At 38.7% G+C, this 22,780-nt stretch overlaps 1 protein-coding gene across 2 annotated transcripts; it reads left to right on the top strand.

The window, feature by feature from the left end:
- The first annotated feature begins 837 nt into the window (after positions 1 to 837).
- LOC131255711 (uncharacterized) lies at positions 838 to 22,675 on the top strand. 2 transcript variants are annotated; one of them, XR_009176261.1, is made up of 9 exons: positions 838 to 1,056; positions 8,043 to 11,191; positions 11,801 to 13,403; positions 15,619 to 15,956; positions 16,056 to 16,256; positions 17,527 to 17,705; positions 18,294 to 18,385; positions 18,462 to 18,602; positions 22,526 to 22,675. XR_009176261.1 is itself a non-coding variant. In XM_058256508.1 (8 exons), exons 1-8 carry the CDS (start codon positions 861 to 863, stop codon positions 18,491 to 18,493), a joined length of 5,790 nt encoding a protein of 1,929 aa, XP_058112491.1. In that variant the 5' UTR covers positions 838 to 860; the 3' UTR covers positions 18,494 to 18,923. The 2 variants fall into 2 exon arrangements, 1 of the variants encoding a protein (XP_058112491.1); XM_058256508.1 differs by lacking the exon at positions 22,526 to 22,675 and having other exon boundaries at positions 18,462 to 18,923.
- Positions 22,676 to 22,780: the final 105 nt, after the last annotated feature.

The raw sequence follows: 22,780 nt of genomic DNA, 5'->3' as shown, positions 1-22,780 counted from the left end.
ACCATTAAAAAGTTTTTGGGGGCCATGAAAGTTTTGGATCGAGCTGATCTTTGTTTTTGGCCTTCATCTGGGTCTGTATTTCCTAATCAACAGAAATAAAAAGTACAGTAGGCCTTAGAAGGATTTTAATGGTGGATATCTAATCACTATTGTTTTCCTGTGGTGTGGTCCACCTGAGATATATATCCTTCTCATTTTTGTATTGAAGACCTAAAATGATCTGTTAAAATGGATGAACGGAATGGATGAAACACATAAATCATGGTAGACCCACAGAGCACCGACCATCAGCCACCGGGCTGGTGGCAGGCGGAGTAGCCAATCCGTTTCCTGCTATAGCCGGAAAACGATTCACTCCATTGTCGATATAAAGTTAGATACTCCTACAAGGTGTGTACTTGAAAAACATCACACGTGTGTAGTAAAAAAACCATCACACGTGTGTCGTGGACGTAAGCCAAATTAGCCCGTCCATTGTATGGGTCCCACTTTAAATGTTCCACGATCCAAAGTTTACACTTAAAAAGTATCCTAACTAGCCGATTGGTGGACATTTTAATGGACCATCTGAATGACATATATTCAACCGTCCAAATTCAACGAAACAATACATACCGATCGGAGGTTATTGTGATTCAATAAAGTTTAATTTGGTTTTATTAAACTATCTACGAGGGATTCTGCGATTTTATGATTTATTAACAAAATATACGCCACGTGTCCAATCGTTGAGTAGATGTGTATGAACTATCATACTCTGCCGGAGTACCAAATAACTGCAATTCATTTCTGCCCCAACCCTGCGGTTTCAAACTTTCAAAAATCCGTCCTCTGTCTGTCTTTCTCTCTCTCGCAATGAAATGTCGACCCTTGAGAACCTGTTCATGCAGATCTTTGATCGGAGGACCTGGATCGTCGATCATCAGCTCAAACCCCATCGACAATCCTACGACCAGTCCCTTGCGTCTCATCTCCTAATCAACGGCATACACCCGCCTTCCTGGCTTTGGAACTCCACCACCCTTGGATCCGATGCCCAAAAAGCCGATCCCAGGGGTGCACTCTCTCTCTTTATCGATCGCCATTCTAGGGTTTTCTTTTCCCCTCTTGCATTCGTTTTCTTGCCTTTTCTGCCTGCAATTTGGTTAAAAGATTGCTAGATTTTGTTATAATCTCATAGTTTTTTTTTTTTTTTTGGGGGAGGTTTTCTTCCGCAAATGATATTTTCATCCGCTCGATTGATCAATACGACCTTTCTTTTCCGCCTTCGATTATAAATAGTGCAATGTTTTACTATTTTATTACTAAAAGTGGAGAGGGTGAGTTTAAAATTGTAAATAGTGGCTTCATTCCCTTCCCCCCCTCCCCTGTTCATTGCCTTCCTTTTCTTGCTTGAAATTTGGTGGGAAAGCAAACTGTTTTAGCTGTTTTCAGGGGAATTCGCAGAATGGATCACTTCTTTGTGATATGGGGATGCAATGCTGGGTCCCATATGCATCTTCTTGACTGTCTGGATCGTTCATTTGGTGGGTCCACTGTGGATGGGCGTTTCCTCTTTTTTTTTTTTTGATGACGACAGGGTGTCCCTGCGGATGCACGCAATCACCTGAAAACCACATGCATCGGGTAAAGCATGGTTAGGGGAATCGAACTTGTCCCTGTGGTGTGTCCTCTTTTGAACCATAGTTAGCGGCAAAACCTATTTTCCACTCATGGGTGCTTACATTTGTCACTTCTGTCGTACATTTCAATGCGGCCCCCTACTTAGAATACTCCGTTTTGATACGTGCTGATATGGCATATGTGTGCAAGGTATGTTCTGCTGTGGCCCAGTAATCAGGAAAGGAGATGTGGGTGCAATGTGGACAATGGTCTGTCCTTTTGTATCATCATTTCTTTTTGTACACGTGGGCCACCTGATGATCAGTTGGCTATTTTCTGGCCATGGGATGTATATGGTGGACTCATCTGATGCATGGCCAGATGGTGTCAAGTGCTTTATTTTTTTTACTTTCAAATGTTATCATCGCTGTCATTGTCATCCAACCTTATTCCAACTAATTGGGGTTTGCTACACAAATCCTGCTCTGCATTTCCAATCTATCAAAGACCATATCCTTGGTTAAACCATAAGTCATCCAATCGCTTCTTACTACCTTCACCCATGTTGTTGTGGACCTTCCCCTTGTCCTTTTATAGCCTTCAGCTTGAACCAACTCACTCATAACCATTCTTTGCCTCCAATAAACATGACCAAACAATCTAAGCTTACTTTCCCTCATCTTACTATCTATTGAGGCTACTCCTAACTTTCCTTGAATGTGTTCATTTCTAGGTCTGTCCATCCTTGTCTTGAGATGCATCCATACAACATCCTCATTTCAACTAGATTCAATATACAAATGTATTATTCCTTGACTACCCTACATCATGTCCCGTAAAGCATGGCTGTTCTGATAGTTATCCTATGAAATCTCCCCTGGTATGCAGTTATTACATAAAATTCCATTGGCACACCTGCACTTCATCTACCCAACTTTAATTCTATAAGCAACATTCATTTGAATCTCTCTTTTCCTATTTATTATCGACCCAAGACATCAGAAGTGTTTTTTTTTTTTTTTTCAAATATTAAAAAGGCTCATTATAATGGAGCCAAACATTCAAAACTCTAAGCCTAGTGTAAATAGGGAAGTCCATATAACCCGAACTTCCTAACTATTGAAATTACTAAAATCCATCAACCTTAACCATGGAGGAAACTAACATACTTAGAAATTAAATCTCACTAAAGTAACATATAAGAAAGCAGAAAACTATCTTAAACATTCAATCCCAAATTAAAACTACCAAAGCCATAGAACACGCTCAATTTATCTAAACCCTGAAACAATCTCTCTCTCTCTCTCTCTCTCTCTCTCTCTCTCTCTCTCCATTCTAAAATCAATCACCCATTGCATTCAACACCTTCTTTCCTGTCATGTGTAGGACATGCCCTCACAGTTAATAAAGATCACCTGGTGCAAATATTAGGCCAATCCACTCATGACTTAGATTGCACCTACTTGATTTCGACAATGTGATCTGCCTGACTTTCATGTCAGATGATGTTCATGGTGACTCCGTATTTTTCTCTGTTAGGATGCCCTATACATGTTTGTTGATAGAAAAGAAGGGTGCATGCTTGCTTATTATACAATGGGTTTCAGGTGATCTTTACTTCACAGAAACACAATTTTTTTTTTCTTCTGCACCATACATGGTATACATGGACAATATCCAGGTTGTTCATCCAGGGGTCCAATAGAAAATGGGCCTACTGATCGAACAATCCAAAGTGTTAAGGGCTTGTTTGGTGTTGCTTCTAGCAACTGTAGAATTGATTCTCAAGAAACAATTTCGGGAATTGTTTCTTGAGAATTGCTTATCTGAAAAGAAATTCACGTTTGGTAAACATGCATAAGAAAAGCAATTTCCCCACGAAGGTTTCAATACTGATCATTGAATCTCCACTGTTTCCTATGGCATGGCCCACTCAAATCTTTAATGTACCCAAGGTATTCAGTAATAGTAATAACTGGCCATATGACCATTACGATACCGGCTGTAATGGCCTTTACGATCCCCATTACGGCCATTATGGCCTTGTAAGGTTCAAATTTTTTTTTTTTTTTAAAAGGAAAACATGTAAAAGAAATAATGGAAAAAATGAGGAAAACGTGAGGATCCCAAATAAGTTTTATTTTATTTTATTTTTTATTTTTTTGGTTTTGAACACAAATATTTGATGGGGTAAGGGGCCTTTTTTTAGTGAACAAATATTTGGTGGTGTAAGGGGCCATTTTTAGTGAGAATGTTGTCTTGGGCTGCCTAATACTATTAACCTGAGACTAACTCTAAAACATTAAAACTCTCATCTTTAGGCTTCTAAATGTTTAATATCAATATATAATTAAGATTATAACTTTATATATGAATAACGATGAGTTGATGACACAATTATAGACCGTTATGTAATCACTATATTTAATTTCCAAACACAAGTCAAGCATAATATGGTGGATTGGGACCCATTACATATAAGTACAACAAACGAAGATGGAAAAATGAAAAAAGAAAACGAAAAAGGAAAAAGAAAAAACATGATAATTTACCCCTTCCAATATTTCCCAACATGGTCCACTCTGTTTCAATTCATCAAATCACACTCAATTTTGTGTTTTGATCTCTGAAATAATCTTACATATAATTCAAACTTAGTTTCTAAGCTTCCTTCAAGGTTGAAATGAATAAAGAAGTGGAAAAACAAGAGAAAATTTGAATTTTTTTTTTTTTTCAAAATGGGGCTTTTATGGTCGAATTGGCCTGTAACTACGTATCGACCCGTATAAGCCAATACTACCCATTTTTTCATAACAGACTGATTCACCCTCATATCGCGTAACGGGGGTGACCGTTTCATTTACTTAAAGGCCTTTATGGTTTTTCAATACTGTAGATTTATCTCATTTCGGAGTCATAACTTAACATGATATGGTGAAACAGATGAACGAAGTGGGTGTTGCACTCTCATCGTGGTGGGCCCCACAATGTTGCAATGGGGTTATAAGAAAGTCGCGTTCGTCCAACTTCTTTACTGATGAGATTTGCCAAGCCCATGCGTGTGTGCAATACAACTCACGTACACGTCACACTTTTGCGATCATGACATGTAGGCTCGAGATGTAATCCATCCATTAGAAACGTACCACTATATTGATTCCCTGGCCTAAGAATTAGGTTGACCGCTCGTTAGGTGGGTCACAGTTTGCAAAACAAATATATAGCTCTAAAACACTTGGTTGAATTTGTCTAACCCATCCACTTGTTTCCAATATTGGGACCCACCTTCTGAGTGGACCAAGTTAATTTTAGGTTAAACATGGTAAGACCAACTAGTGGATGGATTTGATCTAGGGTCTATGTGCCATGATGGCACATGTGTGCAGGTGTATGCCTCTACAGTCGTGTGTTGGTGTATGCCTCTACACTCGTGTGCAATTAAAACACCTTCCACCAAGAGAGAGGGATCTTCAATTTTATGAGTGCTTTTCTACAAAGTTTGTAGAAGTGGAAACAATTGCAGGAAATGAGAGGCTAGGTGTTGTGGAAAAAGGCATAGATTTGGAAAATTATTTTTGTAAAATTTATTGATCAAGTGGCTAACCAAACACATAAAGTGTAAAAAAGTGATTTTCAAAATCAAAATCTCTCTCATGCGTGCGCGCACACACACACACAAAAACACTTATTAGCAAATCAAACAGACCCTTAATTGGAAGAACACATTGTGATTTTTTGTGCTATGTTTCTTACATCCATTTTGGCCCTTGCAAAATGTGGGGTTTGGTTTTTGTTCAAGTGTGCCATGTGTCCTTATGGAGGTGCTTGTGATGTTAGCGCTCATAAAATTATATCCACATAAATATGAGAAGTTTGGTGCAACTCACTTATCGAGTCAATGAGATCTCGTCACCCAAATTGTAAAGGAATTAAAAAAATACTCACAAGAACAATGGCATAGAGAGGGAGAGAACTTTTATTGATATTCAAATGACTAACTCCTAAACTACCACACCCTTTTTTAAATCCTAAATGAATATTTGATTGAAATCCCCCCCAACTAAGAGAATCAATTACAATTTATTACAAACCAATCTAATTTTCCTTAATATAGTAAAAACCTAAAAAAGAAAACATGGAAACTAACTATATTTCTAAAATAAGCCCATATCTTTAATCATATCCATTACACCCTCATCACATCTTTAAAAGAGCTCCCCATATCTCCAAAAATAGTAAATTATAATTTTTTATTTAGGCCCCTAAATTTGTAATAATCAACACATGTTGGGCCTATGGTGGGCTATGGGCCCACATCTTGTTGGGCCATGCAGTAGGTCTATATGGGCCCAAGTGGGTTGGGCCCTACCAGGGGTTTGTATGGGCCTAATTGGGCCATGGGCTTACATCATTCCCCCTAGGTTAGAAAGAACTTAACTCCGACGAGTTAGATGCTTCATACAAATAGTAGAGGTCCAAATCCATATATATATATATATATATATATATATATAGGGGCATGCTCACCTACGCATGTGCGCACCTTTGCACACGTGTCATGGGTGTCGAATTTGAACGGTCCATAAGATGCGGAATCCCATGAAACCTTAGGGTGTGAATTTTCACCTTGATCTAAGATTCTGGTGGGCCATAGCAAAGAGAAATTCAAATCAAGGGAAGAAACTGTTTGCATTTTTCATGGCCCACTGAAGTTTTGGTTCCAAGTAAAAATTCGTACCAGGGGGTTTCATGAGGTTCTGCTTCATGTGGACCATTCAGATTTTCTAGACTCATCAGATATGATGAGTTCTCAAAAAAGTTCGTATGTAGTACATACGAACTAGTTTGCAGGTGAGCATTCTGCTATATATATATGTATGTATTTATGTATATATATTTCAATTCATCGCCTGTGATCCATGTGCATTTAGAATTGGGCTTGTTTTTGCATTTCATCAAGTATTGCTTGTATTGTCCCCATCGAGTGTTAGTAGCAAGGTGTTGCAAAACGGTAACAGTGGCCATAACGGCCACCATTGTTACCGTGATGATATGGGTCGTAACAGCCGATACGACCCATGTATCGGTCGTTGCGACCCTTTTTATTTTTTGAAATAAACTGTTATAGGATCGTTACGGGACCATTACAGAGCCTTTGCGACTTGTTTTTTCTGTAATAGCCATTACGGCCGTTTCGACCCCGTAAGGCATAACGGTTATGACCATTACCATTACGTAATGGCCATTATGGTCGTTATGTAACCGATTTTGAATACCTTGGTTGATCTAACTTCGGTCTTCGGATTCCCTCCACATTGGAGCTCTTGCACTTTATTAGTGAGGTTGCTTGTTGCATGCATGAGTTGATCTACTCACTCTGTGAGTGTGCAGATCAATTGAGTTACTTGCACAAACTCTTTCGGTATCACCCCATTCGAAGCCAATAGAGGATGACGTAGAGTCGAAACATCCTTAAAGACAACCTTTCTCTGATACCAAAATGGTGTAATCCGGTTATTGAGTCAATGAGATCTCGATGCCTAAGTTGCAAAGAACAAAAAAGTCATAAGAACAATGGAGTAGAGAGGAGAGAACTTTTATTGATATCAACCTCTTCTTTTACAAAACTTAAAGAAAAACCACAATTAAAAATATTTGAATGACTAACTCCTACACTACCACTCCCTTTAGATCTTAAATGAATCTTTGATTGAAATCCCTCCAACTAAGAAAATCAATCACAATTTATTACAAACCAATTTAATATTCCTTAATATGGTAAAAGCCTAAAAAAAGCAAACATGGAAAGTAACCATATTTCAAAAACCAATTTATATCTTCAATCATTTTAATTGCATCTTTAAATTGACCCTCATATCTCTCAAAAATAGTAAATTATAATCATTGATTTAGGCCCCCAAATCTGTAAATAATTGGTAAAAAAACAGCACATGTTGGGCCTATGGTGGGCTATGGGCCCACGTCGTGGGGCCATATAGTGGGCTTAAGTGTGTTGGGCCCTACAGTGGGCCTATCTGGCCCATGGGTCTGCACCAATGTTTCAAAAAAATAGTAGATAGTAAATGGAAAAAAATGAGGGCTGATGTATCCCTTCTTGGGATTAATGATCCCTCATCTTCTGATCTCTTTTAGCTGTTTTTTGCTGTTTGATTTTCATCTTTTAAAAAATTACATTATTGTTCGACAAAAAAGACAACTACCAAAGAAAGTCGAAACGTGGTTTGGTGTTGTCTTGTCCAATACCTGTGTCTTAGTTGCAAAACTTTCCTTTGTATGCATTGGGTAACTGAAATTAAAAATTGTTTAGCCTTGCCCTTCTTTATTGTTTGCCCAAAATCAAGATATTCTGGTGTGTGCTTGATGCTCATTTTCTGCTATTGTCTAATCCATGTTCTCCAAAATCACTAATCTCATGGCAGAGTTGAAGAAAGAAGAGCTGATTTCAGGCCTCCTATTCCCACCACCGCGGCCACGTCCTGTTCCTTTATCTACTGGTAACTGCACTATTTACAGCAAGCACACTGTTAAGGGAGATGATCGGCGACTTTCTGACAGCTCAGCTGCAGAAACCTGTGGTTCAAATAAATGTTTTGACGCAGTGGACAGGTCAATAGCAGTACCGAAGAGCTCACTTAGTGGCAATGAGCTTGGCCACAAATCTATTGTAAACGAAGTTCCTAGGTTACCTCCTATATCCACTTCTCAAATTCAGACGGATGCAAGAACCTCTGAGATTCATTCCGAACCAGATCCCATGTCAACGATTCTGAAGAGCTCACTCACTGAAAATGTACTTGGGCAGAATATCCTAAATGAAGTTCCGATTCTCAATCCTATTTCTGCTTCTCCTCAAGTTGAGATGGAAACTAAAATTGCTGATACTTCAGATCAATTGCTGCCGAAGAGCTCACTCAATGATAGTGAGTGTGGCCAGAAATATATCCCAAATGATGTTCCTCAGCTAAATCCTATTCCAGCTTCTCCTCAAGCTCAGATGGATGCAAAAGCTTCTAATACTTTCTTTCGACCAGATCAGTCACTGCAGAGATTCCAACGGTCCAGATCAAGGCAGAAGGCTCTGGAGCTCCGAAGTAGTGTTAAAACAAAAACAAAACGGCGTTCCCTCAAGGAAAATATTGCCAATGAATATACTGGTAGAGTTACAAGGTCCAGAACTTCTTGCTTGCATTCTACTTCTGTCATGGAGTCATTGAAACCGAAGTGTTCCTCAGAAATCACCAGTGAAAATAATTTGAGAATTACGCAGCCTAGATCCACTAGGCAACTTTGTTATGCTGACAAATCATTGAAACCAGCAGAACATTTAAACCAAGTCGGAGGGGATGAACCCCAAAAGGAAGCAGGTGCTGACATGGCTGCTCTATCAGAGCATGGAGTGAAGAAAGTTATCCAGTCTGATGATGTCAATGATATTCACCCACAAGCTTGCACTGTTGGAATTGTAGTGACTGAGCTTGCTTCAGGTGCACCAGAGGCATCCCCCTCTGTTTGTTCTGAGTTGAAGATGGTGAGTGCTGACAGTGAAGTTGGTTTGGCATTTATTGTCTCGAGGCCTCCTACTGATGCTGACACCTTTATTGAGCCGAAGCAGCTTGTCTTTGATGACATAGAAGACTGCAGTTTGATGCTGGCTGTTAGTCGTCCCTTGGAAGAAGAAAAGAAGGAGACTTCTTTGGAAATGAGAGCTGTTAGCAAATTGGTGCCTTGTCAATCATCAAACGAAGTTACCAAGACTATGGATTTCCAGGAAATGAATGGTATTTCTGCAGATGATCTGGTGAAGGATAAGGAACTATTTCAGGCAGATGAGCAGGCAGGTGATCAGGTGCAGGAGAAGCAAGTACCACTGGCAGATGAGCTTGTGTGGGAGAAAGAAGTTTTGCAGAAGATAGAGTATTTGAACAGAGACAAGGAAGCTGAAGATGATGTTTCCCATTCCTCATTTACTTGCAAGCATTCAAATTTATCTATTTTATCATCGAAGAACAGAATGTCCATCTTGAGTAAAAAGGTTTGTGTGGGTGCACTAGGTGATACATCCCCAGTAAGCAATGGTATGTCAAACCACCAGGCCAAAGTAGCTACCAATGATCTATCTCCCTCTCAAGTGGATGGAAGAAAAAGCCCATTGAGAAGCCAGCTGCTGAGTGTCATGGATTCCAATCTGCCTAAAGTAGCTAGTGAGTTGCTGCCTGCTCAATCATTAAAGGAAGTTACTGTAACAATGGATTTCCAGGAAATGAATTGTGTTTCTGTGGATGATTTGGTGCAGAATAAGGAACTATTGCAGGCAGATGAGCTGATTCTGGAGAAGGAAGTACCGCAGGCAAATGGGCTCATGCAGGAGAAGGAAGCTTTGCAGAGTATAGAAATTTTGAACAGAGAAAAGGAAGCTGGGAAGACTTTGATTGATGAAAGGCAAGGAGAGGAAAGTCTTGAACTGTTAGCGACAAAGGCAGATGAACGTGATGTTTCCCGTGCATCATTTACTTGCAAGCCTTTAAAATTTTCTACTTCGTCATTGAAGAACAGAATGTTTATCTCCATTAAGAATGTTTGTGGGGTTGCTCAAGGTGATACATCCCCAGTAAGTAATGCAATGTCAAACCACCAGACACAAATAACTACCGATGATTTATCTCCATTGCAGGAGGATGGTAGAGAAAACTCATTGAGAAGCCAGCTGCTGAGTGCAGTGGATTTCAATCTGCCAGGAGTAGCACAAACAGCAAGTGTTGCTGATCACAAACATATTGGTGAGCTGCATGTTGAACCTACTGAGACATTGCTAGAAGATTGTGAATTCAAAGCTGCTGCAAATAACAGTCTGATAAAATCAACAAGCACAGATTTAAGTGATGGTACTGCTTTTCCTGTCTCTAGAAAACCTGACATGTTTTTGGAAGCTCAAGACAGTGGGGTTTCCTTGGTTGCAACAGATGCAGCAAATGGGAGAAGTGTTCTCAGGCAGACAATTACACCAAGGGGTGCTGAAAATCAGATGCAAGAAGCTACATTTGTAACAGATGCAGCAAGGAGAAGTGTTCTCAGGCAGACAATTACACCAAAGGGTTCTCAAATTCAGAGGCAAGAAGCTACGTACTTCCTAAGGAGCTCTACTAGTTACAGTAAGAAACCTCATTCTTCAAAATCAAATGGACCTCATGCTGTCAGGAAGTCCGGAGGAATGGCAAAATCTGCATGTAATGCATGTCAATCTTCATGGCCTATGCATAAGAGGAGAAAGACTGAGTGGCAATCAGATAACATATTCAATACTTCTCCAAGGATAAGAAGAGTTATACCACTTCTGCAGGGGCATAAGAACTGTCTCAGTAAACAATCAAAAAGTTCAGAAGATGCTTCGGAGGTTATCCTGGAGTGTCAGCATTTCCCTGTATCTCATGAAGTGGAAGTTGAACAATCAAATGTAATCACTGAGAGCCATGGGGCAGAGGAGCATCGGAATAAGAAACGTCGTATCACAAAGGAAACCAGAACATTTCCGAAGCTGCAATTACCATTCTCTATATTACGAGACTATGAGGTAACTTTGACTCTACGAGGTATCGTTTTTAATTTATCAATAGTCCAAGTCCAATAAGGACCCGTTTGGATGCACCTTTCGAAGGGTTGTTTGAGGCCTATACTATATACCATTTCGATCTAAACAGCAGTTGGTGTTGCGCATTTTAGACGCAGTTTGCAAACCTCCGTCTCATCTTCCACTTGTCAAAATAGGCACTAAAGATGCTGAGTCAGCACAAAAGGCAGGCTTGAAACCCCCTTTTCAGTAAGTGCATCTAAACAGGCCTAAGGAAACTGTCCAATTTGGTTATAAGTGAATTTTTTGTTGAATCAAAAGTACAATCTTCTTATTAGTGAGTACAATGTTAAGTATGTAACAATGCTAAAGTAAGAGAAGTCTATACTTCTCGCCATTTAAATTCAACATGAATTTCTTCTTTCTAAGCATGCTTAACAGTTTTTAAGTAATTTTCTGGTAGATTATTGCAAATATTTATTAGTATGCCTTTGTTATTTAACCTCTTTATTGTATGACCAAAACATTCTTCTGTTTTGAATAGAATATTTTCCTGCTCCTATTAAAGCAACTCGTGTTCAGGATTTTATGGTTTAAAATTGTGCTTGATAGGGTGATACTGAGATGAAAGGGAAAGATCAAAGTGGAATCATGGCATCTAAAGAGACCCATGTTGAGGCTTCCCTTGACATTAGTGTGAGAAGTCGAGCAGATGAAGATTCGCCGTGTTGCTTAAAGGATGCAGGGGAAACAGCAGAACCTGCTACTGTTCTCGATGCCAAAAGACAGCGCACTTCAAATGATGCTCTAGATTTTCTGTGTTTTGATGGTAGGCTTAGAGGGGAAGGCCTGAAAATGTCTGATTCAACCAAAATGTCTGATTCAACTGTGGAAGGGATCAAATCCACCCTTGGAGAGCATGGTTTGTCTTCATCTTATTCAGTTAGCTCATATTTTGGAGATCTAGATTTACTTGCTGCTGACAAAACCATTCCAGAGTTTGAGGGGTTCAATGGTGGTATGCTAAGACAGGAAGGGCCAAACATGTCTGATTCTCCTGAAGGAACCATGGAAGAGATCAAATCCACCCTTGGAGAGCTTGGTTTGTCTTCATCCTTTTCAGCAAGGTCCTCGTATCTTGAAGATCTAGATTTGCTTGGTGTTGACAAAACCATGCCAGAGTCTGAGGGGTTTAGTGTTAGTGTGCCTCCTGAGAATAGACCACCCTCAGTTGTTTGTGAAGGATTTAACTTTTATGATCAATATTTTTCAAGCATAACAAAAGAACACGTTAGGGCTCTTGAGCAGCTGTGCAGATCTACTTGTATGCTTACCCCAATGTCTGATCCTTCAACAATGTATCAAATGCACACAATGCCAGATGTCTGCCAATCTTTACCTAATGGGCTTTTGGAGCACAAAGATTTGAGGAAAGCTCGTCTGTTCAATTTGGGTCATGTTAAGCAACCTAATGGCAGTGAAGATGGTAAGCTTATTGATGGTTATTGCAGCGTTGGAACAGAAAGAGACGGTTCTTTGCTGGGAAGATCTTATTTTGATTGCATGCCCTCTTCTAGTGCTCAATATGGGTGCGATGCTACTAGACCTCCTTATAGCCCCCCTCTTGGGAAACTTTGCTGGAGTACTAGTTCGGAGAAACATGTCAATCGAAATCCAGAACTTACTTGTTTCCGGATTGATGAAGATACTTCCATTAATCAAGAAAATATGCATCTAGATGAGGTGGTGAATCAATTCCAGAAAGGAAGCAACTCAAGGAAAGAAAATATTCCAAATAAGAGAGAAGCGCTTGCTGTTGTGAGCTCAAAATATCACAACTCACCGAAATTGGATTCTGCTGCTGGGAATTTTTTTGACAGGGGAAGTCTAGATTCCATGAACATGGAACTCAACTCTCTCGGGGCACAAAAGGGTGGCAGGACAAACCTTGAAAATGGATATGAAAACGGTAGAAAATATAAGAATGAGGATAAGGAGAACCGAAGTCCTTCACTAGTTGGAAATGATGCAGGAAAGGCCACTGAACATCATCAGAACAGGTTCAGTAGACCAAAATTATCAAGGAAAGCAAGCGAGAAGAAGGGAAGCCAAACTTTCTCAGAGAACAGGTGCAAGCCTATGAACATTGTTTCTAACATTTCATCGTTCATCCCACTTGTTCAGCAAAAACAACAAACAGCGGCAGCTTTGACAGGTAAATTTTTCTTTTTCTATTTGGCAGATTACCTTTTCTTCTTTGTGTCAAGGATACAGTAAATCCATTTCTAAAAGATATTGTTAGCAGTTCTTTAATTACCTTTATGAAAAGGACACAACAATACACAACAACTTGGGCGAATCAGTTTCAAAAAGGCAAGAAAAATTGACATTGAGCTGTACTCTTTCTTGAGTCTCTCTCTCTCTCTCTCTCTCTCTCTCTCTCTCTATCTCGCGTCTCTATTTTCTAATACATTGAAGGGAAATAGTCTTCCATTGCTTCCTATACGGATCACATAACCATCTCAAGTAGGAAGTGAGAGCCATGGATAGGTTCTTGGGAGATTCAGTAATGTTTTAGAACCATAATGCATTCATATTGATCGTGATATTATACCATATGGATATTCAAATAGAAATCATAATTCATAACCATTATATTTCGTTCAGCTTGTAATTATCCAATAATAGCAAGTTGTATGAGATTTCAAGTTTGCTGCTTGTTTGGGTGTGTGACTATGATGCCTAGATGTGGACATGATATGTTAAACGAGGATATAATGCTCCATTTCCCAAATTTTTGGACAGCACACGGTTACACCTATCCTATTCATGGCATACTATATTCATATTTGCCTTTAGTCCCACAATTTCACCCTTGACATAAACTTTAGTTTTATTACTGTTTCAGGCTTCTGGCTTGCTAACTTTAAATGGAATATTAATGTCTACATAACTTATTTCCATAGGGCGCTTTACAGCATTCATTTGATTTCTTATGTGTATGACTATCATATAAAAAATTCGTAGGTGTTTGAAAACACTGAAGCTAATAAAACAGGATTCAAATGAAGCACATCCTAGGATGATCCATGCTGGTTTTAACAGTGTGCCATGTCGAAACCAGTACACTGAGCAGACACAAGTGTCTGCCCATCCAGGTATCTTAGGCACACGTGTGAGTAACTAAAGCTAATCTAGTGGCACATAAAAAGAATTTAGGAAGTTTTATTTTTAACCACATGCATACACGTGGGTGTAATATATTTATAGAGATCAGTTTTGTCAAAATCCTATGATTTATGATATACAATTTGAATCGAATCTTAAGCAAAACGATTTGAATCCCACATTTGAATCCTTTTTCATATGAATCCTACGATTTACGATTCAAATCCCAATATACGATTCAAATTATAACTGATTTCTTCTATTTTAAGCTTCATTTGACTTTCATTTTATGTTTTTAAATTGGTTTGGGCTTTAAAAATCATTTAGAAAAAAATCTTTCAGAAAAAAAGAATCGTTTAGAAAAGGTAAATTATTTTATTTTGTTCTTTAGAAGAGATTAAATGATATATATTCTCTTCAACGTTAAATTATAGAGTTTTTTTCTCCCCTTTTACGATGGCTTACTTCTTAACTGGTTGAAACACCAAATTGATGTATGACTTATCTAGAATGTTTTTATGGATGGTTACAATCATGTTGACTTATTTATTGTGGAATGATGGTTAGCAATCAAAATTTCTTCTTTGATTGGTCTACATAATCAAATGCCGCTTTTCCAATATGATTCTACATTTAAGAGAGGTAACATGAACATACATTATAAAAGGATCCTTGTATGTTTTTAAGGAAAATTTCTTGAAAGTAGGAAAAAAAGGAAAGATAAGAATCCTTTAACACTATCATGACATGGTATTACTTGGTGCATATTGCAGGTAAAAGGATGATTGCTAAGTTTTTAATTTTTTCCGTTTATTTATATTTTTCATATTTTTAAGAAAATCATAAAAAATCCTACAATTTACGACACAATTTGTGATTAGATACGATTCAAACTCCTATTATGATTTGCGATATGATAACAATTTTGACAACATTGATAGAGATACTCATCTTGCTAATAATTTAGAAAAGCCACCCTTTTATCGTAATTGTGCTGAAGCAGCCAAATTATTTAGTTATCTGAACATTTTATGACGTTGATACCAATTGTTAGACAAACACATCTTACCCCTATAGTTGGATCCGATGGTTTCATCATGAAATGATCTTGTTTGAACATCTACATATATTTGGACTACTTTCTTTTATGCCTGACCTGATGGATTAGCTTGGGCTGCTAGGCACGTGTACAGATGTGGAGTATACAGCTGTGCTTCTTGGTGGTAACTTGATAGCTTGACACTTTTTACATTCTTCTATAGGGAAGAGAGACATTAAAGTGAAAGCCCTGGAGGCTGCCGAGGCTGCAAAACGTCTTGAAGAGAAAAGAGAAAATGAGCGTAAAATGCGGAAAGAAGCTGCTAAGCTTGAGAGAGAGAAGCAGGAAATTGTTAAACAATTGGAGCTGAAGAAGAAAGAGGAGGAAAAGAAGAAAAAAGAAGTAGTTATGGCAGCAAGGAAGAGGGAGAGGGAAGAAGAAGAAAGGAAGGAGAAAGAAAGAAAAAGGAAGTGTATCGAAGATGTGCGGAAGCAGCAGAAAGAGCGAGAGGAGAAAGTACGGGCCGAGAAAGAGGAGAAAGAGCAGCGTCGAAAAGCTGCTGTAAGATCTTTTTTCCATCAACAAATTAATTATTGATGTTGACCCCCCCCCCCCCCCCCATTTTTACTGCTTGTTTGACTACTTTTTTATCTTCTATAGGATGAGGAGCGTAAGAGGAAAGAATTAACAGAAGAGGCAAGAAAGCAGCAGAAAAGAGAAAAAGGAAGGGAAGGAGCCGGGTCTACAATAAGGATGGAATCTGAAGCAAGGCCTGCCAATGCCATGATGGGAAATGCCATAAAAGGAAGCAGTAGTCAAGAAGATCGTAAGGCTTTTAACGAGCCTAATCATATTGAAAAGGTAAGAGATTACTGATCATTTTAACTTGCATATTATTGAGCAGTAACTGTGTGATCAGTGATTAAAAAGGTAACTATTTATAAGAATAAAGGAGATGTACAGGAATCTGTAGCCACCAATAAGGGTATAAGGGTTAGATGATGATGAACTATTTATGATGCTTTACTAAGCCCACACACACCTCCACGCATGCAGCCACTGTTCTAAATTTGTGGTCCATCCGGTCATGCATCAGGCGGTCCATCTTGCAGGTGACAAAGACAAAAAATGAGGCACAGACATGAAAAGCAGGTAAACAAAGGAGCAGTGAAAAAAAAATCCCAAGGGCGCATATTCAACATACATTTGTGCATGTCTGATGAGCACAATAGACTGTTATTTGTGACAGGTTATCGACATGTGGTACTGTTTGGATGTCCCATGCATGTGCCATGTTGCCACATGTGAGGGTGCGTGGGCTCAGCAAATCTTGCCATTTACGTCCTCTGGAAGTTATTTTGAGCAGGTGTTGGATAACCAGTGGCCATGGCTTCCTAGAATATGCCACAATGATTAGTCATTGCTTCCTGATAGTCTGCATACCTCTATATGGTTTTCAGAATCCTATGGATGTAGAAGCTACAAAACTAGTGATCACAAGAAAATGTCCTGCAGCATCACTTCTTCATAGTTTTGTACAACTTGACATTTTACTTACACGCATATACTAACCAATAGTTAGGAATTACATGAACCCTGGCGGCATAAAGATGTCAACATGTGCAGAAATTTCTGTGCAAGATTCAAGTCATTCAAGGGGTGGCCCCACCGTGTATGTATCGTGGCCGATGATCCATTGTTGAGTGCACTTTTATGAAAGAGCAATGCTGACATTATCCCTTCATGGAAGATGAAGGAAGCATTTTGCACACACAGTGAAACATCAAACTCGTATGAGATTTGGTACCATTCCTTGATTGAACCAACTTGTAAGATATGCAGGTCAAAAGTGAAGCAAGGCCAATCATCAAGTGGTCACCAATCGCATGATTGTATCACATGGGGCATTTGGGCTCATTTTGTTAGAACACCTTGAGAATTTCACCAGTTCCAAAAAGTTATTTTTTCCATCCTAAGCAGTTACTGATAATCTCCTTGTTGGGATTAAAAAAAAAGGGAGAGAAGGGAGAAAAATGGAAAGAGCTTGACAGAGGGGCTGTTGCGTAGGTGCCCCATGTCTGAATGTTCTTTATATTTCTTATTTCACATTTCTTGGTACTTGATTTTGTAGGTGGTCAACACATCAGATAATTTACACAAGGCAACTGAAGATGGCATCTCGTTCATTGAAGGAATCAAGGTACTGGAGTCATATGTAATTTCTCCATATCAAGGTTCAGACAATGAAGAAGAAGAAGAGGACGATAACAATGACATATCTGAGAAGAAATGTATCCCTTTGTGGGCCAGGTGAAAACCGAAATTTCTCACAAATAATATCTGCCAAGTATATGAGAGATCATTGATGTATTAAATTCTATCAATACAACTGGACATATATTTCTATCAATGAATCATATGACTTGACCCAAGGGTATGCATAATATCCTCAGCTTCTTTGTTCACATGATTGAGGCCCACATTTATTTACCATACTGGTGATCTGATGAACCCTACAGTGGATGGACCATGCCCTGAAGATATACCCAGTTGGGCCATTCTAATTCTTCAATCTGTGGCTGAGACCATGCCCTGAAGATATACCCAGTTACTAGCAAATATCCTCATTGAACTGAAAAAGGGACCAAAGCTTGGAGGGTGAAGATCTTGGGATCTGGGATATTTGTGGCATAACGCATCCAGGATTGGTCCCATTCTACCAATGTTCTGATTGCTGAACTTGTTCCCACTTGCACATGGCTCCGTGTATCCTTGGGTCAGGGGCCACACAGTTCCTCATTTTAGGTATATACACCTAGCTTGTAATATTTCTTTTATTTGTGGAATTATTTTACCAGGAATTTCCGATAATGAAGTCGTGACACTGATTTCCTGCAGGGGAAAATGCGTGGCTCAAAGTCTATTCTCCATTAAACATATAGATCCAACTGGAATTTTTCTTCGCGAAAGATGTTCCAGATTAAGTGAAGGTGATCATCTTGAATTCTGTTGTCTATTTTATAATGACTATTAGACTGAAGAAAAACTTAATCATTTCTCTTTCAGTTCTTTTACCTCGGAAGCAAAAGCCATCATAGGTGGTGATTTTGATGCACATAGCAGGATGGTGTAATGCTTGCATGATGGCCAAGGTTGGACAGAAGAACACGGTAAAAGCTTTGTGGGGTATGCCTATTGTGCAAAAAGGTATTTTCTTTGCTCCATGGGTTTTAGTTGGGAGGTATTATAGGGTCCTACAAATTAGTAAATGTACAATTTTCTGACATTTGATCCCATTCATGCCGGCAAGGAAGACATTTATCCCAATGTTTTAAATATCAACGATATCAGCCGATATATCCCACGATATATTTCGTATCTCACCTGTGTGATACGAAACACACAGGTAGTGCTGATATATCCCACATGTTCGATCCAGTGAGCATTTTCAATTTCTGACCCCCCCCCCCCCCTTTTGTTGATATCATGTTAAATGAGTATTAAATGGTTACAAATCCATTGGTTCTTCATGTTTCGCATGAAAAATAATGAAGTTGGAGCTTTGATTTCGGTATCCACTGGTTTTTTAATTTGTTTTTGAAAATTTCCTTCAACCAACTATCAAATGAGACTAATTTCGAAGTATTTAGGAGTATTTGATGAAATGATCATCACATGTGCTTTAATTTCAAAATTTGAATGTAGGTGGTCTGATTTGGGAAAAATTCAAAAATTTCCCAATTTCTCCCAAGTTCCTAGCAAAATTGCACTCTAAGGGCCTGTTTGATTTTCTAATTACCTAGGTAATTCGAGGTAAATGGGTAATAATTATTTACCTCTGTGTTTCCGGTTGGATTTCCAAGGTGATTTGACCGCCACCTTTCATTTATAGCACTCCTCACGTCATCCGAGGAGAAAAAAGTTAAATTGTGAGGCCCACCTTGATGTTTGTGTATTATCCACACCGTCCATCCCTTTAGCCAACTCATTTTAGGGCATGATCCAAAAAAAGAGGCAGATCCAAAGATCAAGTTGGCCACACTACTAGAAACAATGGGAATTGAACTCATACCATTGCAAGGTTCTTGAAGACCCTGGAAGTTTTGGATCAAACTGAAATTTTTGTTTCCACTTTATCCATGACTGTGTGACCTTATTAACGGGTTGGATGACAAATAAACATCACTGTGGGCCCTAGGGAGAAAACAACTTTCAACCATTGACGTTTTAATGATCCTTGTTTCCTAAGGTGTGGTCCACTTGAGCCTTGGATTTTACTCATTTTTGGGATCATGCCTCAAAATGTATTTTTTAAAAGGATGGATGGTGTGGATAACTCATATATATATATATCATGGTAGGGCCCACATATTTAAATCAGTAATAAAAAGGTTTGTGTGGACCGATTTTTGAAACGTAATTCCCGGCGACTTTCAAACAGGTGTAATAAGTAATAATCAGGTAATTCCGTGTATTTACCAGGGGAAATTAAAAATCAAACAGCCCCTAAATATGAAATCAAGCATGTATGAGTGCTGATCAACTGATTTGTTTAGTCCTTGTTAATTTTTGTAAAATAAAAATCAATTTTTAATTAATAATTATAAAAAATTAATAAAATATTATTATTTTTCAAAATTTCCCTTCAACCGGCTGTTAATTGAGACTAATTTCGAAGTATTCTGGAGTGTTTGAACTTTGATGAAATGATCATCACATACACTCTAAATGTTATGCATTCAATTTGAATATAGTTGCATTAGTTTAGTCAGATAGCACATGGCTTAGGAATGTATACAAAGGAAACATATTATGTGCACTTCTTTTTTGAGATGTTATGATTTAAAAATGTGTATTAAGGTCGTTTTGTTCATTGAAAAATTCAACCATTTCCCAATGTTTCCCCATGTTTTCCAAAAAGTGCGATAAATTACCCAGTACAAACGATATATCCCGTGCGATAACTGATACATATCTGTATCCCAAGGATATGATATTTAATGAAATTTCGATATTTCGAACACTGATCAACAGCCCAAAATAGCGATAAATTACAGACATGGCACACACTCAACAGAAATTAGTCCATTGATCATTGGGCTGGGGACTTTCCACCTGGAAGATCCAACAGATTTCCGCATCCACAGTGGGGAACAATGGGCTCCACATGTAAAGAATCCTATACATCTTGAAATTTTGTGCTTGCTCATGCCTGTTGTTATTGTTCTTTTAACACGAGCCCATGTCACCAAGATCTCAACCTAGAAAAGAGTTATTTCAGTAGATGTTCTTTGAAAATTTTCTTTCGAAGTAATCAGTTCCTGTTGCGATTTTCACCTGTTTATCTTCCAGGAGTTCATTGGACTGTTTCCCTTGGTTAAAAAACCCAGATAATTGATGCGATTCAACTCCAAATTCTTCTGGTTAAGTTGGCTTGAAGACTCAACCGAAGCTGAACTTTAAAGTTAAAAGCCTCTGATTAATTAATAACTATTATAATTTCATAAATTGATGAAAATATGAAACCTAATAGGATAAAGAAAAAAAAATCAGTTCAACTTGGTCAAGTTTTTTTACTCAACTTGAATAGACTCAAGACAACAAACCTCGATAAAGAAGACATTTATCCCCTTTAAGTGATGAAGCTGTGACTTTGATTGAAAATACATTTCCACAGTTAGGACTATCAGACATACTCTTTAGAATTTCGTTCGTGATCGTGATTTCCACCTTTGCAGCGGGGCCTAGAGCCGGTGTGTTGATTATAATCCATCAGTTGTGGGCAATTCGTCTATCATACACAGTTGCACAGGACTATATTGTCCAAATCATGGGCCCTATTCTGGTCGGATCGTAGCCTGAAAATGACACTGATGACTCCTCTTAGCCATCGCATTTTTCTTGTTAAATTTGGATTGTCAACTGTCCTCTTCACTGCCACCAACTGGATTGTTGTGATCATCCAATCCATGATTCTTGGTCTGTGCTCCACCCATTGTGGGACCCACAATTTGGATGCTCTGGATTGACAAAGAACACATGCTGCCTGTGAAGTATGAGTCATCAAATTTTAGTAATTTGTGGCAGTTGCACTACATAGTCTAAGCACAGCAGCAGGGGCTGGACTCCGGTGAAAGTTCAACACCATTTCTCAAGTTGTGGCATCCACCATACATGCATCATAAAGTAAATTCTGGGCCATCCAAAATTTGGACCCTGTTATAGGAAAAGCATAGCCAAGTTCTCATTGATTTGAGTCTCTTAACCATCTTACTTCACTCATTGAATTTGGACTACTGGATGTTTTAACTGTAACCATCCATTCAGTAGCCACCAATACGATGGTTAGGATCATTAGGCCAGTGTAACTCATCTATAATGGGCCTCATGATTCGGACCATCTGGACCCGTTGTTTAAAGTGGACATCATCACACAAATTACAAAATGATGGGGATCCATCTGAACCTTTGCCTTTTAATCCCTCTCTCCATGGGATGTCTTCTACCACCAATTAGTCAGTACCCTGATTTTACTACCACCACCTCAAACTCACTCGATTTTTAGTCACTATCATTGCAATTTCCTGAATCTACAAAGTCCAGTAAAGTACAGGGGATCCCGCAATATTGTGATTAAGCCTAATCCTGATTTTAGCGGGCTCCATGCCCTCCACATCAAATTTTCCACACTACATAGGCACTTTTTGTCACTTTTGTATATTGGTATGTTTTTTTTTTTCCTTCTTCTTCTAGGACTTCCATGATTGCAATTAAGAGGAGGAAAGAGCGGTGATTCTGATGTGGAGAGCATGGAGCCACTAAAATAAGGGTTAGTCTTAATCCCAATTTTGTGCTATCCCTAACCCAAATAGACCCTAGATGCTGTTAAGATTCAACAAAAACAATGGCTGAAAAAACAAACACTTTGAAATCAGATTACTGACCCTTTTTTTTTTCCCGAACATTATTTGATGCCAGTCAATGGACGGTTAGAATTGTCCAATCAATGTGATCTTCAGCTTACTCCCATCCACAATGGGCATTTGCATGTATGCCATTTTTCCGTGGATGAGCTGCTATGATCTAGTGAATTGCGGCTCTTGACGGGAGTTTCTTTCTTTTGTATTTAGGAGAGCAAAATGCTATGGAGCAGAAGCGTAAGATGGGCTGGTTTGAAACTAAAGTGGACCATGCTTGTGTTTTGTTCGCAAATGTTCCCCCACCCGCACTCTGTAATCAACAGGAAAATCCTTTAATAATAGTGTATGCTCTTCTATCCTCTTACATGCATTTTTTCCCCAGTTTTGTTGAGTTTGAAGTTTTTCAAACACTCAGGTTCAAGTGGAGCCAGTCATTCGGTAATCCAGACCATTAGTCTTCTCAGT

This window comes from Magnolia sinica, chromosome 9 (genome assembly GCF_029962835.1).
Source record: "Magnolia sinica isolate HGM2019 chromosome 9, MsV1, whole genome shotgun sequence".
Lineage (NCBI taxonomy): Eukaryota > Viridiplantae > Streptophyta > Magnoliopsida > Magnoliales > Magnoliaceae > Magnolia > Magnolia sinica.
This window is presented reverse-complemented; position numbering and strand designations above follow the sequence as displayed.

Coding starts and splice junctions, on each gene's coding strand:
- LOC131255711 (XM_058256508.1), top strand. CDS start 861: ATGTCGACCCTTGAGAACCTGTTCATGCAGATCTTTGATCGGAGGACC. Junction 13,404..15,618: donor AACAGCGGCAGCTTTGACAG/GTAAATTTTTCT, acceptor ATTCTTCTATAG/GGAAGAGAGACATTAAAGTG. Junction 16,257..17,526: donor AGCCTAATCATATTGAAAAG/GTAAGAGATTAC, acceptor TTGATTTTGTAG/GTGGTCAACACATCAGATAA.